This window comes from Xiphophorus maculatus, chromosome 11 (assembly GCF_002775205.1).
Source record: "Xiphophorus maculatus strain JP 163 A chromosome 11, X_maculatus-5.0-male, whole genome shotgun sequence".
Lineage (NCBI taxonomy): Eukaryota > Metazoa > Chordata > Actinopteri > Cyprinodontiformes > Poeciliidae > Xiphophorus > Xiphophorus maculatus.
This window is the reverse complement of record NC_036453.1, coordinates 16,439,973-16,457,654: the sequence shown is the minus strand read 5'-3', so window position 1 is coordinate 16,457,654 and position 17,682 is coordinate 16,439,973. Positions and strand designations below refer to the sequence as shown.

The window sequence follows — 17,682 nt, the reverse complement described above, 5'->3', positions numbered from 1 at the left end:
GACTGAGACTTTTACAAATCATTTGTACTTCCTGGAAGTTTGTGGCTATTTGTCAGACTGAGGAATTTTTTTTTCCTTGTATTTTTTTTGTCATATACGGATGCTGTATGTAATACAATTGCTTTACCCCATCAGCATGGAAATATTGGTAAAATGAGCTTTTCTGCCATCAGTTTTGATTCGGATGAATGTTACCAGATGAACTCACTTGATTTCATTGGCCATGTCGTCCTCGTTGTCTCTTCTTCTCTTGAAAATGAACAGAAACCCGACGCAGACACAGAGGAGGAAGATGAAACCGAGGACCGATCCAACTGTTGCGCCAACAATCATTCCAACCTTACTGGCTGAAATTGTGGAAAATCAAAAAACGAAAACGGAGTTTGCTTCATAGTTTCAGAAGTTTGAAGTACAGTTTGTGATATGTCTGGTGTTACGTACTGTTGATGATGTCCAGGGTGATGGAGCAGGTTTCACTTCCTGCTGTGTTGCTGGCTGTGCACACGTACATCCCGGACATGTTGCTGCTCAGGTTGCTCAACTTCAGATCCCCAGTGTTTTCATCTGAAGCAGCAGGGTGACCACAGACACACGTCCAACCATTAGAAACAACTTTCTGTGCATTTAGGAGGTGTGGACTCTGCACAAACGTTATGTGGCAGGTAGTCATGGAGACACATTCCAACAAACCACTTCATGCATTTGGCTCAGTACAAGTTTTTTGTTTCATCAATAAACAGAAGAAAAAAACAATCAACAACAAGAATAGAACAAGAATAACACATTTTCTGAACTGCACTGAACTGCCAAACCACCAAGTCATCTGTCATATGTTATTAATTTTATTTACCTTTACAATAATGAAGGTTAATAAAAGGTTAAGATAAGTGAAATTATCCCAGCTATGTTTTAATCCAATTGTCAAATTTTGAGCAATTTTTTTTAATGTCGCAAAAAAAGCAAAACAAACAAACACAAAAAACAGCCTATGCAATTTTGCCATTTCCATCAACTTTTTGTAATGCAATACTTCAAAAAGCGCATAAAACAATTACGAAACAGAGATAATGTCTGACTTTCAGGAAGAATAACAGGAAGGGTGAATGGGGTAGCTACAGCAGATTTACTCTTGTCATGTTTTGCTCTGTTTTATCCTTTAAAGTTTCAAATTCTGTCTGTCATGAAGTATCTCCAATATCTAAACTTTACACATGGAAACTGCTGGGTATGCTAACTAACTGCTAAAATAAGATGCTAAAGACAGTACTCTGTAATATTTTTGCCTTAAAAACCAGTAAAACTCTGACACCTTGTCTCTCCTCCTTCTGTAAGTAACAGCACCAAGTCGTCAGGTACACCTTCAAGGCATTCACAGAAGTTGTCCCAAAAAATAATCATGATACTACACAGTTCTTTGTAAAACGACAATGTACAAAAAAAAAGCTTGTTCAGAGTTTCCTGCCTGTCATACTGTATTAGGTAAACAATAAGCTAATCATAGGCAATAGTCTGCCTATTCAGGGGATATTCTGCTTCTTCATCTGAATACATTTAGCCCTAAATTGACTAACAATGGTCAACTGTAATTTTATTGTCACCACTGGGGACTAAAAGATGCAAATGAGTGAATGTTATGGTCCATTCATCATGGTTAATTAGAACCACTGCAGCTGATGGCAGGCGGAAACTCAAGAACACTGAATGCTGGAGTTTAATGGAATTCATTTGAGGGTGTGCACACACACATACAGCAAGGGTTTTACAGTTTTGATTTCTTTTCCATTATCCACTTTAACAGACGTATCTGTTTTCAGTTAACAAATGCAAGATACATGTCACCTTATGGGTGGGAAAAGTAATAAATGTAATTCTCTCTCATTAGTTTACATGAGAAAAACTTTCATTTTGACCTCATCGTGCCTACAGAGTTCGATGAAATCAAAGCTGCAGTTTTACTCACTGAGCATCGGTGCAAAAAAGACCTCAGAGGTAGGACTGGTTCTCCTCCACTTGTACAGCGGGACAGGCTTCCCGGCACTAGACGTGCACGTCAGAGTCACGTTTCCTTTCAGCACTGGCTTCCCGGTCACAGAGCACTTGGGAACAGCAGGAGGGACTGAGGAGAAACACAGAAGTTGTCAGAGGTTTTGGGTGTGCTGCCATTCCCAACAGCATATCTTCATTCAGACTTTGAAATTCAGACATTTAATACTTTTTCCTCACCCTTCACTTCAAGAAAGACCTCAGCGGGACTAGCAATAACAGAAGGAATGATGATCTGACACACATAACGGCCAGAGTCAGACTCCCTGGTGTTGTTGATGTACAGAGAAACATCACTCGAAGGCATGGCCTTCAGGAACCCGACGCGGCCCCTAAACTGGGGGCTGCCCTCGTTGATGATGCCTTTGGTGTAGCTGATGACCTGTACAGGAGGACACAGGGAAGCACAACAACAGCTTCTTATTCTCTTTAGCACAAGAGCTGCACATACGGCTAAAAACAGGTCTGAGTACATCTGTCCAAGACAGGGAGAGCAGTTTGACTAACATGCTTACTCATTTGGGGTCAGCGGTCTCAGGGATGTTCATAATCCCGACATCTCTGGCTCGGAAAATTGGAAATGTTTGTCATTTTTCAAAATCGTGTTACAGTTACAAAAACTCAATTTGGACTCAAAAGCCTTCCTTCATCACCAGGCACTGAGTCATTTCTAATATCAATAGTATGACAAGCTTTTGTCTCTTGGGTGAGGTTGGATTTTTACACACACACACACACACACACACGCACACACACACACACACACACACACACACACACACACACACACACACACACACACACACACACACACACACACACACACACACGCACACACACACCCACACACACACACAAAAAACAAGACAAAGAAACAAAAAACCCCAATATTTTTTCAAACTAGTTCAAAGATTTCAGTTCTAATGGTGAGTATTTCCTATGAACACCAGTATCTAACGAGTTCAGGTCTGTACACACATTATCTGTAAGAAAAGAGAAATAGACATTCTCTGTATCAGGGTTGCAAAAAAAGTTCTTCTTATGGTCCTAGTTTCAAAGTTCTTGCAGATTGTTCTTTATCATCATCTGAGCAGAACATTTTTCTTGTATGGGTTCTGAATTCAAGAAAACTGCTGCCACACTGATAAAGGCAGCAGTGAGAAGGCCCTATGAAGACTTCTGATAAATAAGTGCTTGTCTGTTGTTAAGTTCTGTCATTGCTCTTTTTCCTGCCACTTCAAGCAAAGGCTTGCGATTACTCGTACGACAGTAGACCAGATTGTAGCCGGTTTCTGGGTTGGGCGTAAGCACCAAACACTCACAGCCTCAAGACAACAGACAGCTGTAGAAGAGCTGCAGTGTTTCACTAGCAAAGATGGAGTCTAATGTTCATGTCTGTGTAACTTGGGCTTTTTCCACCCACAGGAACTTTGGAGCAGATCAAACAAACTATAGTCAGCAAAACTTCCTGACTGCAATCTTTCCTGCCAGGAAGAGTCTCAAATCATTGAACAGACTTCAATAACCCACAGGACCCCAACAAACTGATGCCAAGGTTTCAGTATCAGACGCCACACACTCCCTCAGAGGCACTTAGTTGTTTGCTCAACAAACTAAAGCCGTTCCTCTGGTTGTTCCCTGTATTCAGATTTACCAATTTATTCACATCTCTGTAACAAAAAATCTGTAAGCTGTAACAAGTTTGCTCTACCCGACTTTGGGGGAACAGCTGCTCCACTTTCTCAGTGGTTCAGGAGTCGTATGACCCTCTATATGAATGACGCCATACAAACTTGCCTCACTTTCCAGAAAGTTCCACTTTCTGTTCACAAAAATGTTTTGTATTTTTTTTGGCTCTGATGCAGTTCAAGTCTGAATCATTCATCCATCCATCCATTTTCTAGCACCCTTGTCCCTAGTGGGGTCGGGAGGTGCTGGTGTCCATCTCCAGCGAACGTTTTGGACGAGAGGCGGAGTTCACCCTGGACAGGTCGCCAGTCTGTCGCAGATGTCTGAATCAAATCAGTCAGAAAAATTAAGTAAGAACTCCATATCTGTGTCACATGTGGGCCGAAAACAGTACTTCTACAGCACACGTGGCCCACCTCTGGCCCAGATCCATTCCAGATAGTGGCACTAAGCTTTGTGTGCAAAGGTTGTTTGGCTTTACATATGACTGCTTGAGCCTAAGTTTTGTGTATCTGATGCACCTAGTCTAACCAAAGCTCTCTCTGCGAACAAAATGACACAATTTTCATCAACTGATTTTGGCACTTCGGATGAAGCGTCGGGGCCTTCACACAAAGCAAGAATTAGCCAGCATGATCATAGTCTGCTTCATATTTATTGGGTAACAGTATCTTCTAAGGGAGGAAAGTGTCCGTTATATTTCTGTACTAAAAGTCCTACATGCCTGGTTGTGCAGCTGACTTATAGCTGCATTTTACTACAGCATTCTTGAAAGTGTCTCAGCTCAGGTGAAGCTTCAGAGCTGTCACACTTCATTCTTGTCATCTGTGTTTTTGGCTCCAAATAAGAGCAGAGCAAGACTCTGGATGACTGTTCAAAAACACTAAAGACTCACTTTGAATAAATCTGCCCAGATCCCACTCCTCCATCTGCACAGCTCATTAATCCACGCTCAGCAGACCCCAAAACCCGGACACTGTTCTAAACTGGACCGGGACAAAGTTTACACACTGAAAGCTTTTTGGAGGACAGGTTCTCCCAGGTTTAGAGCCACAGGAACAGAAACACATTATTTCTGAAGTAAAGTTTTACAGCTGGGGAGAAATGAACATGAATATTTACAGACATTATCAAACTGCCTCCTCACCTGCTGGGTGCTGTCCGTCACAAAGTTCCAGATGATGGTGCTGGTGGCCAGGTCAGTGTTTGGGTTTCCGACGTACGAGGCTATTAGCTGCACCAGTTTACCTTTGACCACTTCCATGCTGGTTTGAGACATTTCGATGTTGGCCCATACGCCTAGGCGAAGGAAACAAAGATTTTCCTCATTAGGTTTTATGATATTTATGTCATAAAAAGCTAATAAACACAGTGAAAACATATGTTAACTTGACCATTTCTAGATCTAGTAATATATCAGTTAAAAGTTAAACTAAACTATGGCTTAACTATGGTTAAAGTTTGCTTTACCCAAAATATTAATAAGATTATCACTACACTGTATTAATATTAAGTCCAGCAGGAAGGGCTGAGTTTTTCCACGTGTAGACGTTAGAAGTGTTTTGTTTTAGCTGCAGATGCATCTATTGCCACAAATGATCACTAAATAAATAACATTGTTGCATTTTAGGCAATAATTTTTTTTATTTAGAAAAGAAATGTATAAATGCATTTGCATATTTTAATGTATTTCTAAAATTTATGAAATAAACTTAAGTGGTTAATTGAAAAATCTGCAGAAAGTGCCAATTTTTTACCTGATTGATCTACTGAATAATCGGCAGATTAATTGATTACTAAAATAATTATCAGTCGCAGCTCTAGAATCTAGTATTAGAATGAACAAAGGCTCAAATCCTGAAATTCCCCAACTCATAGCCCATCAGTTACTAAACATTCTGCTGTATTACTGCTTAAAAAATAAATAAATCAAGGATTAGCTATTAGAAAGCTAATCTAAATCTATACCAACACTGTTTAACCAGGTCAAACTGTAGGTGAGACAAATAAAGAACAATGAAGAAAAGGTCACTGATGGGCTGAAATGTAGTGTACATCTATAGCCAGACAGGGGCAGCACAGAGCCAAGACTCACCAAAACATTAAAGTCCGTATCTACACAGAAGCTCTCTCCATGTCCTTAACTGTTTATAAACCAAAGATTCAGAAAGAGAATAACTGATTGTCCTGCAGACGGAGACTGCTGCTGACTCTGGTGTCTGTTTACTGTAATTAAAAGATTTCTCTGCATCCGTTGTGAGAAATAATGGAGTTCAAACTGTGTTATTTGGCCTCTTTCACTTCACTGCCTCTTCCTGCAGCCATGACTGAGACAAGACACAAGAGAGCAAACAGGAGGAGTATTTAAATACACTAGAGTACTTTATTATTATTATTATTATTATTATTATTATTTGTAGCATCACATTTTTTAGCGTTCTCACCTACAGAGGTGAAAGTCTCTGCCCTCCTGAACCTGAGCTATTCTGGAATATTCAAGCCGCTGACATCTCTCGGAGTGTGGAAACATGACAGTTGGACACATAAAAATTAACGATGGGATCCCAGCATATGTGACTGACATGCAAATTTACAATGCTAAAAAGGCCAAAGAAAATCAGCTGTCATTAACAAAATTTCCTCTATGTGGAAGAAGTGATGAAATCAAATGTAACTATAACGTTCAGTTCAAAAGTGTTTCCCTGCGAGAGCCTGAGCTGAAGCTTTTTACTACGTCTCCACAGACTAGACACTACAAAGAACATGAGTGGTCCACTAATGTCGCAGCATATGATTCGTGGGTGTTGCAGATTCCAGTATTAGGACGGTTGCCTCATGCAGGCTGCCTTCTAGAGGCCACATACTTACATTATTATCTAGAGGCATGTTGAAAATTAGACCCAGAAGATGTCAAACCTTTGTCTCTTCAACCAAATAAAACTGGGTCAACGTTTGAGTGGAAATCATGCAATAGATAAAGCGATCTATTAGAGCCATGTTAATAAGCTGAATGTTGGTCTCAGTCATCCTGGATATTTGGTGGAAGAAATGAAAGATCTGAAAAAAAAAAAAATCCAAATACACCAAACATGGTGCCTGGGTTTATGGGGCTCTAAAAACAATCTTTCACAAGGACTGTGGTAGCCGGATGTGAACTTATTTACTTACTCTGTACCTAAGTTTAAATCATATAAAGTTCATTCATATAGCATAATTAAAAACAATTTTCCATCCAGCAACGTGTGATGCAAAGAGAAATGTCTAAAACTATAATAATATAGAAGCAATGAAAATAGATCAGTACAAATTAAAAAAGCTAGAATTCATAGATGCTCTGCTTCACCTCGGATCAACTGGAACATATATTTTTTTAGTATGCTGCAATACTACATATTTATCTGCATTTCCAAACAACCGTTATCAATATCACATAGCAAGATGAAAATGTTTGTTTTTTTTTCTGGCTACCTGAATATCTGGCTTGAATATCGAAGCAGTTATTTTGTTTTATCAAAGTTTTTATTCCAATGCTTGGACTAAAAACTTTTTTGGACACAGATGTTCCAAATCAGACCTTCTCAGTTGAAGTTAGAGCTACATGAACGTCCAATGCGACAAGATCTGATCTCAGAGGAGCACAGGTATCAATTTCTTTGTTGCTGTAGCAACACGGGGAGAAGATAAGTGACACTGATGAAAGGGAAAGTGTGTAAGCATCTCTTCCTCTGGAGTATAGCATCAATTACGTCTAATTAAGCCACAGAAGACAAAGTAAAACAGGAAGTTGACTCCTAGAAGAAGATAACGAGTGACGGAACAGGTGGGAGGAGAAATGGAGGAGGAAGGTAGCAAAAACATAAATAAGGAGAAATCTTTCTGTCCAAAACTATTTAGGGCCTGAGGAGATATGCAGAAGCAACAAGAGACTCCGTTCCTGCAGGGATGGACAGTAACATCAACCTGAGATGATACAATAATTCTTATTGTAATATGAAGGGACCCTGAAATAGAAGCCTGACTGGTTGAAGCAAGTGTCTGCTGAGGTGCTACAAAGACCTTTATAGTCAAGGATAAATATTTGATGATCTGGGTCATGTTGCTCAAAGTTGGACTCTGAGCTTTGCTTTCTCTGAACCACACCCCAATGCAACAGTTGCGTCGCTCATGATGCATCAGCATTAACAACATGCAGCAAACTTTAACAGGAACATGTTTCTAGTATAACATTCAGCCCCCTTTCCCCTGCAGAACTGCCTTAATACTTCCTGACATCGAGTCAAAAAGACGTTTGTCCATATTGACATGCACCATCACGCTGCTGCCGCACATCCATGATGCAAATCCCACGCTCCACCACATCCCAAATGTGTTCTAGGAGATTGAGATTTGGCAGCTGGAGTTCGAGATGATTTGGGATGTGTGACATGGAGCATTACATCGCTGGAAGACTTTCAGGAGACGGACATGCTGCTGTCATGAGGGACAGATTGGGTCAGCAATAACACTCAGGCAGCCTCTGGGGCTTCAGCAAACTGGTTAAACAGGGCACATTAAGGTGTGCCAAGAAAATACTGCTCACACCATAACTTCAGCACCACTAACCTGAACCAAACACCAAATAATTTTGACCCTACTATCAAAAGAGTCATGAGACCAGGCAACATTTTTTAAACTGTTATTGTCCAGTTTGTAGCCTTGGTTTTCTGCTCTTAGCTAATAAAAGAAGGTCTTTGTGTCTGCTTCAAAGTTTCATCTGTAATCTATTCAGAAATGGTTGGCTGTAACAAAGGGCCACTCCAGACTGTCATCTGTCTTCTGACTCAAAACCTTAAATGTTGTTAATGGTCTAAAAGGCTTAAAATGGTTGGTAAATAGTTGCTTATCAGACGTAAACCATGTTGACTCCTCTGGTCCCAGAACCAGAACTAAAGTCCTGTTTACACTGTAATTGTTACGGTTTCCTGTTAAACCGTAACAATTTTGTTGCGACCCATTTGCTTGTTCACACCAGAAATCCCAGTTTCTGAAACGGGCCCTTTTTGAAACCAGGTCTCAGAGTTGAAGTTTTTGGGAACATCATCACCCACAGTGGTTTGAATTACTCCGCAGGTGTGAAAACACACATGTGAACAATTCACGGCTGCAGTGAGAGGTTTAGATTAAGGGTCAACGTTTTGACGACATACTAAAACCACAGCACCACACAGTGGCCTGGCATGACAACTACAACTCGTCTAAACAGTGACAGTGAAAGTGGAACTTTACCTGAATCAACATCTGAAAATGCCGACTGTTTCCAGACAACAGTGTTGTGTAAACAAAGCTTAAATGAAGGAAGGCTCCTTCATTTGTCTAAGCTTTTATCATTGTAATGTTTCTTTATTGTGTGTAATTGTGTGTTTCTTCATTTGTTTTTTATGTATATAGTATTTGTTTCTGTTAGTTTGAACAATAAAAATGTGTAAGAATGCTGATTTACAAATAAACTTTCTAGAGCTACATTTTACGCCCCCTGCTCACAGTGAGAAACATAAACTGAAGCACCGAGGACTTCCCCAGAGTCAGCACACAGGCATCAACATTTAATCGGGAGTTAAGAGCTCCATAGTCTCAGCGTCTCATCAGAGTGGATGACTCTGTGATTTAGACTGATCGTCCTGTCGTATTTTTTCTACAAAGATCTTGCCAAGTTCTGCTTTAAGAAGATTTCATGTCAGAAATCCTCTGTGACGCCAGTGGGAATGCAGCACCCCCCACCCCACCCCCCCGTCAAGCCGCCCTCCTGAGGGAAAAACCGTGAATGAATAAATGGTGAAATGGTAAATGGAGGGAGAAGTAGAGAAATCAACAAGGCCACCGAGATCACGTTCATAACATTCACACTCGGTTCTTAATTTGGCGAGTGGAGCTTAATCCTGTCCGCTGTGGCAGGTCTGAGATCTGCTGGGCAGCCTGCGCAGCGATTGGCCTTAAATATTCCAGGATGATTGCTGGCAGGACAGATGGGAGCACGCTCAGTGTGGACGGTAATGAGGTCAGGAGGAGTCTCGTCTGAGATAATGGGGAAAGTTTTTAAATTAGATCTAACAAAATGTGTCATGGACAGCTGGACAAGGTTTCTTTGGACAAACTGTGGTCCTGAGGAACAGCAGGGATGTGCCAATTTCAGATGTGGGAGAGATGTATGTGTGCCTCTTTAAAATGTGCATGTGTGCTGCTGTTTAGACACCTTTTTGATTCAAACAATGTAGAACATCAATCAAAGAAACTCATCAAACAAAGTTTGATAAAGCAGACTAAACAGGTGTGAATGCTCCCTTAGTGCTTTTCATAGAATGCAGGCTGAAATTGTAGGGGAATGCAAAAATCTAAAATCTTTAAACTACCTCAAAAAAATCTAAATCAATCATTTTTGACTGTAAAATATTTTCTACTGTAAAATATAGACAATGAGTAGATGATCTGACGAGTATGACGTAAAAGTAGTTAGGGATTCTGGGAGTATTACCTGGATGTCACCGTATCACATCGGTCAGATCATCTTGGCTGACAAGAAGGTCAAAGGTCATGCTTGTTATATTGCAAACAGTTTGGTATTTGTGACTTTCTTCATGCGGTTATCTCATAATTACAGGAAACACTTAATTTGGCAGATTTTCATTTCCTGTCGGTTACTGTTGTCTTTCATGCTGCAGTGAAGGGTGGAGTCGGTCTGCTGCTGCTTCCTGTGTCTTATCAGCAGGTTGGAGTAAACTAAAAATCAAAGGGGCAACAAAATAAAAAAAAGAAACATGGGATAGGAGACATGCTTTGCTTGTCAAGAGGTATGATTCTTTTTAAGTTAGACTGTGAGATGATCTACTTTCGACATAAATATATATATATATTAACAATAATAACAATACAACACCTTGGAGCACAGGCAAAAAGAGCAAGGAGATGAGAAGTTGGAGATACGATGGGAACAGAAAGAGGACAGATGATAGAATCTGGATGATGGGTGGAGAGGGACTGGGTGGGGAACCAGTGCCACGTTCTTCTGCAGATAACCTACTGTAACGCCTCCTGGGACAATTTATGTCTATCAATCCAGATCCGGGCTTAGATTGGTGGGAATAAAATAAAATAAAAAATCAGCACCGGTCCTGAGAACCACAACTTGTTACTGTGTTTTTCCCGTTTACAGGTTGAAAGGCTAATGTTGGTGCTTTTTATGCTTTTTGAGCTACACACCTGCCTCGGCTTGTACAACAGCATCCAGTTCTGTGGAACATCGGGGGAATTTTTTTGCGTTGGACGGGAAGGAAACACAACTGTCAGTACGGTCATGCATGTCAGCTCTCAGGGTCTTCGGCTTGTTGCTATGCACTGGTATCACCGGGGACGAAGTGCCGTTCAGACTCTGGTTTCTGTTTAAAATCTCTGTCTGTTTGGACAGAGATTTCATTCGGAATATTTTTTGGGTGGACTAGGATTATGTTTTTATTTTATTAGAGAACACAGAATATTAAAGTTTGAGAGGAGTTGCTTTAGTGAGCAAAATGAAACAATGAAGGATACAAAAGGTAAGTTCAGCAAGAAAAATGGAAAACTTCTGACAGTTACCTAACAGTTGTTAGATTTCACACACCATTTGTGATTTGCCTCTTGTCTCCAACTGTGATCGCATGTCCCCCTGTGGAATGTAACGGCTCAAGAAACCTCAAGTTTAATCTCTGTGACATACTTTGATTTCACCTTTTGACATTTAAATGTAACTACATTCTAGAATGAACAAAATCTGAATTCACATCTACAAAAACACAAGGGTTCTGAGACAGAGATGAAGTCAAAATGGAAGAGTTGTGTGTGAAACTGATTCCTCTTTGGTGCTTTTGCCGGATTTAAAAGGGGGAAATAGCAGCCAGGAGTTTACTGAACTGATCATCAGCCGGTCTGACTGTCAGACGTTTAGGTAGCTGCTCTGAAGCACAAGAGGTGTGTGTGTTTTGAGTGTGTCGCTGCCCATCAATCTCTAAAGATTTACGAGTAGAGTTTTAAATTCGTTGAAGTTCATCATTTTGTAGTGAGACATATTACTCACAAGAGGAAGACATTTACATCTTCCTAGAAGGAGACATAACAGCAATTTCAGCCTAATGTCAGTCAAAAGAGGGAAACACTTCTCATTCTCTACAGGCTTCAATAAGCAATTTAAATGTTTGATTCAGGAACAGTATCTGTTGGACGGATGAGATCTGAGTAGAGATGTCTGGTCGTTATGCCTACAATGAATGACGCTTTTTAAAGTGTAAATCGTGACACTTTAAATGAATTTAAAGAGTCAATATTAACAGAATGACACTTTGTATGTGTATGTGTTAATGCAGAAAAAACAATCTACGATAAAATCCAGTTTTCTGCAACAGTCATAAGCATTCATAAAGACTCCTTCATGTTCATAACAATTGTTTATAATCAATTGTTTATCATCAATTACCAACAATAATTGATTGTTTATAATCAATAATACACACATTATAATGTGTGTATTACACACATTATAATGGTGTGTTATAATCAATTGATTATAAGCAATAATCAATTGATTATTGATTAATCAATTGATTATGTCATGTCAGCCTTCTGCACACCACTTCAAATAAAATAAAGTGTTACCAAAGAAACAATGTCTTTCAATGGTCTAGTCAAAGTCCCGAGATCAGCCTTACTGAAATGTTGTGACCCTAAGAGAGCTGTGCAGTAAAAAAATGCGTTAATAAATGGAAGCTATGCTTTTGAGAGTTGAACCTCAACAACAATATGACTGCCTGATATGAAGTAAGCTAACATAAACTGTTGTTGTTATACTGTAAGAATGTGGGATTTAACAATTGGCATTTAATAATTAAAGGACAAAGTGACTTATAAATTATTAAAAGCATGAATGGCTACCATTCATAATATCAACGGTACGACAGTAATTCTCCTTTCATTTCTGTCACATGCAGTTCTGAATAATTTAGTCCCACAACTTTCCAGCTCTTACACGACTAAATGTTTTCCTATATGAATATTTGATAGCTTACATTTAGAACAAATAACTACCGAGAGCAGGCTGCCGTCACACATTACCATAAGCTGAGATGAGAAATGAGTGACATGCATGGGCGTGTTTATGATCCCAGTTTAAAAAAATAAGGGTCTACGATGCACCTCAAAAAGTCAGTAAAGTTTTGTTTTGCTCAGATGCTGCATCTATTAGCCAGGCGCAACATTAGCAGCACATTTACACACACAACAAACCAAAGAGCATCATGAATAATAGATGAGAGAAAAGTGGGAGGAGAGGAGGAGAAGGCAGGCACAGTGGCTCAGGTCGGTAATCTGCTTTAAAGTTGCTCAACACTCTGTACGGAAATTAAAAGACACATACAGTCAGGCCTGGCTCAAGAGAAAATGTTCCAAATTATAATTTCCAAGTATTACTAGATACTCACACTAGGAGCCTATAAGGAAAGAAAACTATCTTCCCCATCATTCTGCAACTTAACATCCTTCCTTCTCCTTTTATTCCACCCAAACAAATCAAGCAGTTTAGGAGTTATTGAGGGCGTTTTTCTGAATCCAACATTAAATACATCTGGTCCTTACAAAGGTAGAAGAAACGCATGTCCAAGGTTTTTTATACACACAGAGCGGTCAGGGCCAGGGACCGAGGCAGAGCTTGATTTCTGATACGTGTGTGTGTGTGTGTGTGCCGTCCTGTGCAGGATGATTAAAGCAGAGACGGCAGTGGGGCTGCAGACGTGTCATGCATGTCCTGGAGCTGCTAAACTACCAGCCGCTCATCAGATGGATACGCTGAGCCAGATAGGCTGAGAGGAAGAGGAGAGCAGCTGCTTAATTGGCATAACAGCGATAGTATGAAGCTAGGAGGGTCACAGGTTTGCGTGTGTGTATGTGTGGCTTCATATCATTGAATATGCCTTCAAACCTACCTACGATACGCATCTTTAATACAGGACTCTTGCCATCTCCCTCGACAGCTGCAAATGTGTTTTAGGATGCATCCTGAATACTTAATCCCATTCTGTACTCTGACTGCTTGTTATACAGTGAACTGTAGCTACGCAGACTTCAGTTGTGTGACACTATAGCGCGTTTCCACTAGAAATGTGCGTAAATTTTTGTCCGTATTCCTCTGATGTCGAAAATACACAATTTCACCATTGCTGTGTTTAAGTTTAAATAAGGAACTTGTTTCAAATCGCATGTGATTAAGCTTGTTTACATCAAAAATCATGGCAGCAACAGTTAGATGAAATTCATCCATGGTGCTCATCACCTATCAGCCATCAGACGTCGGATTCCTGAGCAACAAGACCCTCATACTGGGTAAACTGGTTTGAATTTTATTTCTTAAAAACTGGTTTTCACTTTTAAAAGTGAATTTAGTCTATCACAAATTTCATTTAGACCACAATAGATAGTTTTGAATTTGTTTAACTTATATATTGTGTGTTGTGCATAAACTGCAACATGAGGTCATAAATCAAATATAAAAGTGAAGCATCTAAGGTGTGGGCATGAATATAACTGAGTTTGAGCTTTAGGGTAAGTTGAGCCATTTAACCATTATTTCTAAGTTTGTCTGCATAGCACCGGTTCTAACGATGGAAGAAAAGCGATTTATATTCAGTCATAATAAAATTTATTTTCAAATCAACCTGGTTTACAGCAATACAATTGATTCATATAGACAATGAATCAATGTCATGAGTAATTGAGTTCCTCCTCAGCAAGCATGTGGACACAGCGGAAATAAATAACTAATGTTTAACAGGAAGAAACTTCCTGCAGAGCCAGAACCAGGCTCACTATGAACCAATTCAGCATGATCCAATATGACAACGGCGTTCAGGTTCAGATCCCAAACCCAACAGGGAGCTCCTACTAAATTTGCGTGTTAACACAGACCACGGATGTAACATTTTTAGATTTGTTTATTGAAAATGCAATACACTAGTAAGTTTGATTTGACAGCCGAGATAAACTAAAATATGTTTTTTAAAAATTAAAATGTTAAGTTCGAGATAAAAAAAGGATTGGCAGGTTCACTCTGAAAACACGCAGAGAACAATCTTCAAAATTTGAGTGTTTGTTACAGTCTGATGCTACAAGGTGAATGTTTTCTTTGTGTTGGAGCTCAGTTTGATGCATCCCAGCAAATAACAACCAATTAATACTGAATGCTTTGAATCTCAGCCCCGCCAAATCTGTACCAAAACACTGTAATTGGTGACAGAAAGAGGGGCCTCAGGTCAAACTGGGGGGGTGAAACAAAGCAGGACTCTGGCCCTCGAGGCCTGGCTTTAAACACCCCTGCTATAGGGCAAAATGTCATTCCTTCTTCTAATTCTTAGAGCAGTAAAAGATTCATTCGGAAAGGACACATTTTTGACAGACACGATCATAATCGTCATCCTTTTTCCCCACGGTCTCATATAGACACTGTGATTCAGCAGATTCTGATAGCAGCAGAACCTTCAGCGCGAACAGACGCAGCTTACATTAATTGCTGCTGCCGCCTATCTAACAGTGACCTGATGGGAACAGTTGCGAAGCAGAAACGACTGAAAATCTGCCACTTGGATGAACTTGAAGTTCCTATTAAATGCATGGAGCAGCTCAAACTCTGGCCTTATCAATGCCATGCGATCGCTCTTCTAGGATAATTACAGCAATGTCACTGTAAGCTCTTCTGCTCCCACTGCCTCAAAGTAGAAATGGTACATGCAATCCCATAAAGCCTCCAGACGCTGTTAGTTAGTTAGTATGTTGTAATGTGTGAGGGAAGATGTTGAATATTTGGCTTTTCAATGTCGCATCTACCTTCTGAATGAAAGAGAAATACTTTCATGAAAGCCACAAAAATTTGCATCCCCCTTCATTCTTGAAAAACTTACTCACCTCTTTTTTTTTTTTTTTTACCAATAATTCTCAAAGAGATTGATTTTAAATCATACAAGGACTGGAGGGTGATGCAGAGGGGTTTTTGAAAACATTGTTCTCTTTGGTATCAGACGTATTTACATTTATTTGCATGATTTTTATCATTCAAGCAATATGTTAGCTGGTATCGGCACATCTCTGCTGTTGTTGCACACTTTTTACTGTTACCTGCTGTCAATGTCTTTTTTTCAGCATCTAATTTTATTAAAAACTTATCTTTCTTCATATTTGTTGAAGTTGTCACTATGTCATGACGGCAACAAATAATCTGTGAAAGAAAAGAGCTCCTCCGCCTTCTCCCGGTGCTATGTAGAAACAACCAATCAGAGCCAGGAGGCGGGTCTTTGCGCTGTCAATCACCACTCCGTGTGGCATTGCTCTTCTGATATTTTAATTTGTTAACTGGTAGTTTTTTTCCCGTACAGTCCGGCACAACCGGTCGTTTGAAGACATTCATGATCTTGATTTGGCCCAAAATGAAAACGAGTTTGATGCCTCTGGCTTAGACTGATGAACCAACTAGATTCTCTTCTTACATCTTGCAGGAGAAACATTGTTGTGTGTTCTTGTCTCATGAGACCTTGTTGCTGCTTTGAAGCAAACGTAGGGAACAAGCTGAGAGCTACAAAGTCAACTGGTTAATACACATTCTGCTACTTGCTTACAACGTGTGTGTGTGATATCATGTTGGTACTGATTGTGATAAGTCATGCATTTCTAGTTTTGAGAAAAAGAAAGAAGCATCCCCGTACATTTTCAAAAATGCATACAGCATTGGTTTAGTTCTACAAAATCATCCAAGTAGACAATCACAGATGTGTGTTATTCTGGATGTCATCTTCTTGTGCGTTGGTTTTCACACAGCACACACGAAAACACACAAATATATACAACCTCCCCCCACTCACTTCCTCTGCATTGTGCGGATGATGACAGGCAGGAAAAAGCTGGGCGTCCTGATAGCGCTTTATTCCAAGATTAGCCTGTTTGTGCTGGGAGACAGTGCTACAGTAAGGCCCAGCAGTCCGGCTCAGACAGGAAGTGACATCTGACACACACTCTGCCGGCTGACTGCTCCCACATTTAAATGCTGCCTTTAGTAAGGGGTCATAGCGCTTTGAGCGACGACTTCACAAAGGATGGAAATCCCTAAGAGCTTCATTGTAGCTACAATTAGTTCATTCTTTTCTGACACGCACAAAGAAAACGCATGGAACTGAGCTGAAACTAATTCAACATTGATTATACAACATTATTATGCAAGGTCATTGCAGTGGGTAGCTAATCCTGTACTGCTGCTGATTAGAGCGGAGTTGAATAAAAGTTTGACTACATTCTATTGTTACCGGTAGAAAAGTTCACATTCTCAGAAAAACGGTCAAATTCTCTAGGGATTGCTTTGTTTGAGTGCTGGCAGAATTTGAGCTGATGTGTCACACGCAGTTAGCAGACGAAGACTGTGAAATATAGCTACCAAAATAACACAAGGAAACTCCCAATCGTAGATTATATGGACGGAAACGAGCAGCTAGCAGTTCTCTGCCTCAGCTGCAGACTTGCTCATTCAAAGTAACATGTCCTGCCTGAACTATCCTTCGTTAATTTAAGAAGGGTAGTCCTCAACATGGAGAGGTAAACTGCGAACGTTTTATGTACGTCTTTAAAAAAGTATTTTTCTTCTTGATACTCTTCCATAACAGATTTGAGGAGTCCACCACTAAGGCTATATTCACACAGCAGGACTTGATGCTCAAGTCCAATTTTTTGCAAAAAACAGATTTTTTTTTTGTGGCCCTTCGTAATACTAATTAAATGTGACCGGAATCGCACTTCTTAATGAACGGTTTCCGACCTCGAAGTGACCCCCACATGCACAGGAGAATAACCTAGGAGTCATACAGCAGCGCACAAGTAAAAACGGATAAATTTTAAAGTTATTCGTCAATGGCAGCCGAC

The 17,682-nt window shown here is 40.0% G+C and overlaps 1 protein-coding gene across 1 annotated transcript in view; it reads right to left on the bottom strand.

The window, feature by feature from the left end:
• Window positions 1–17,682, bottom strand: part of esam (endothelial cell adhesion molecule) — a 58,534-nt gene that overhangs the window by 4,116 nt on the left and 36,736 nt on the right. Inside the window, exons 2-6 of the mRNA XM_014470436.2 lie at window positions 4,880–5,031; window positions 2,224–2,425; window positions 1,961–2,116; window positions 442–564; window positions 209–347 (exon numbers count right to left, since the gene is read on the bottom strand). Of these exons, the coding sequence (XP_014325922.1) occupies window positions 209–347; window positions 442–564; window positions 1,961–2,116; window positions 2,224–2,425; window positions 4,880–5,031 (772 nt within the window). The remainder of the gene's footprint in view (window positions 1–208; window positions 348–441; window positions 565–1,960; window positions 2,117–2,223; window positions 2,426–4,879; window positions 5,032–17,682) is intronic.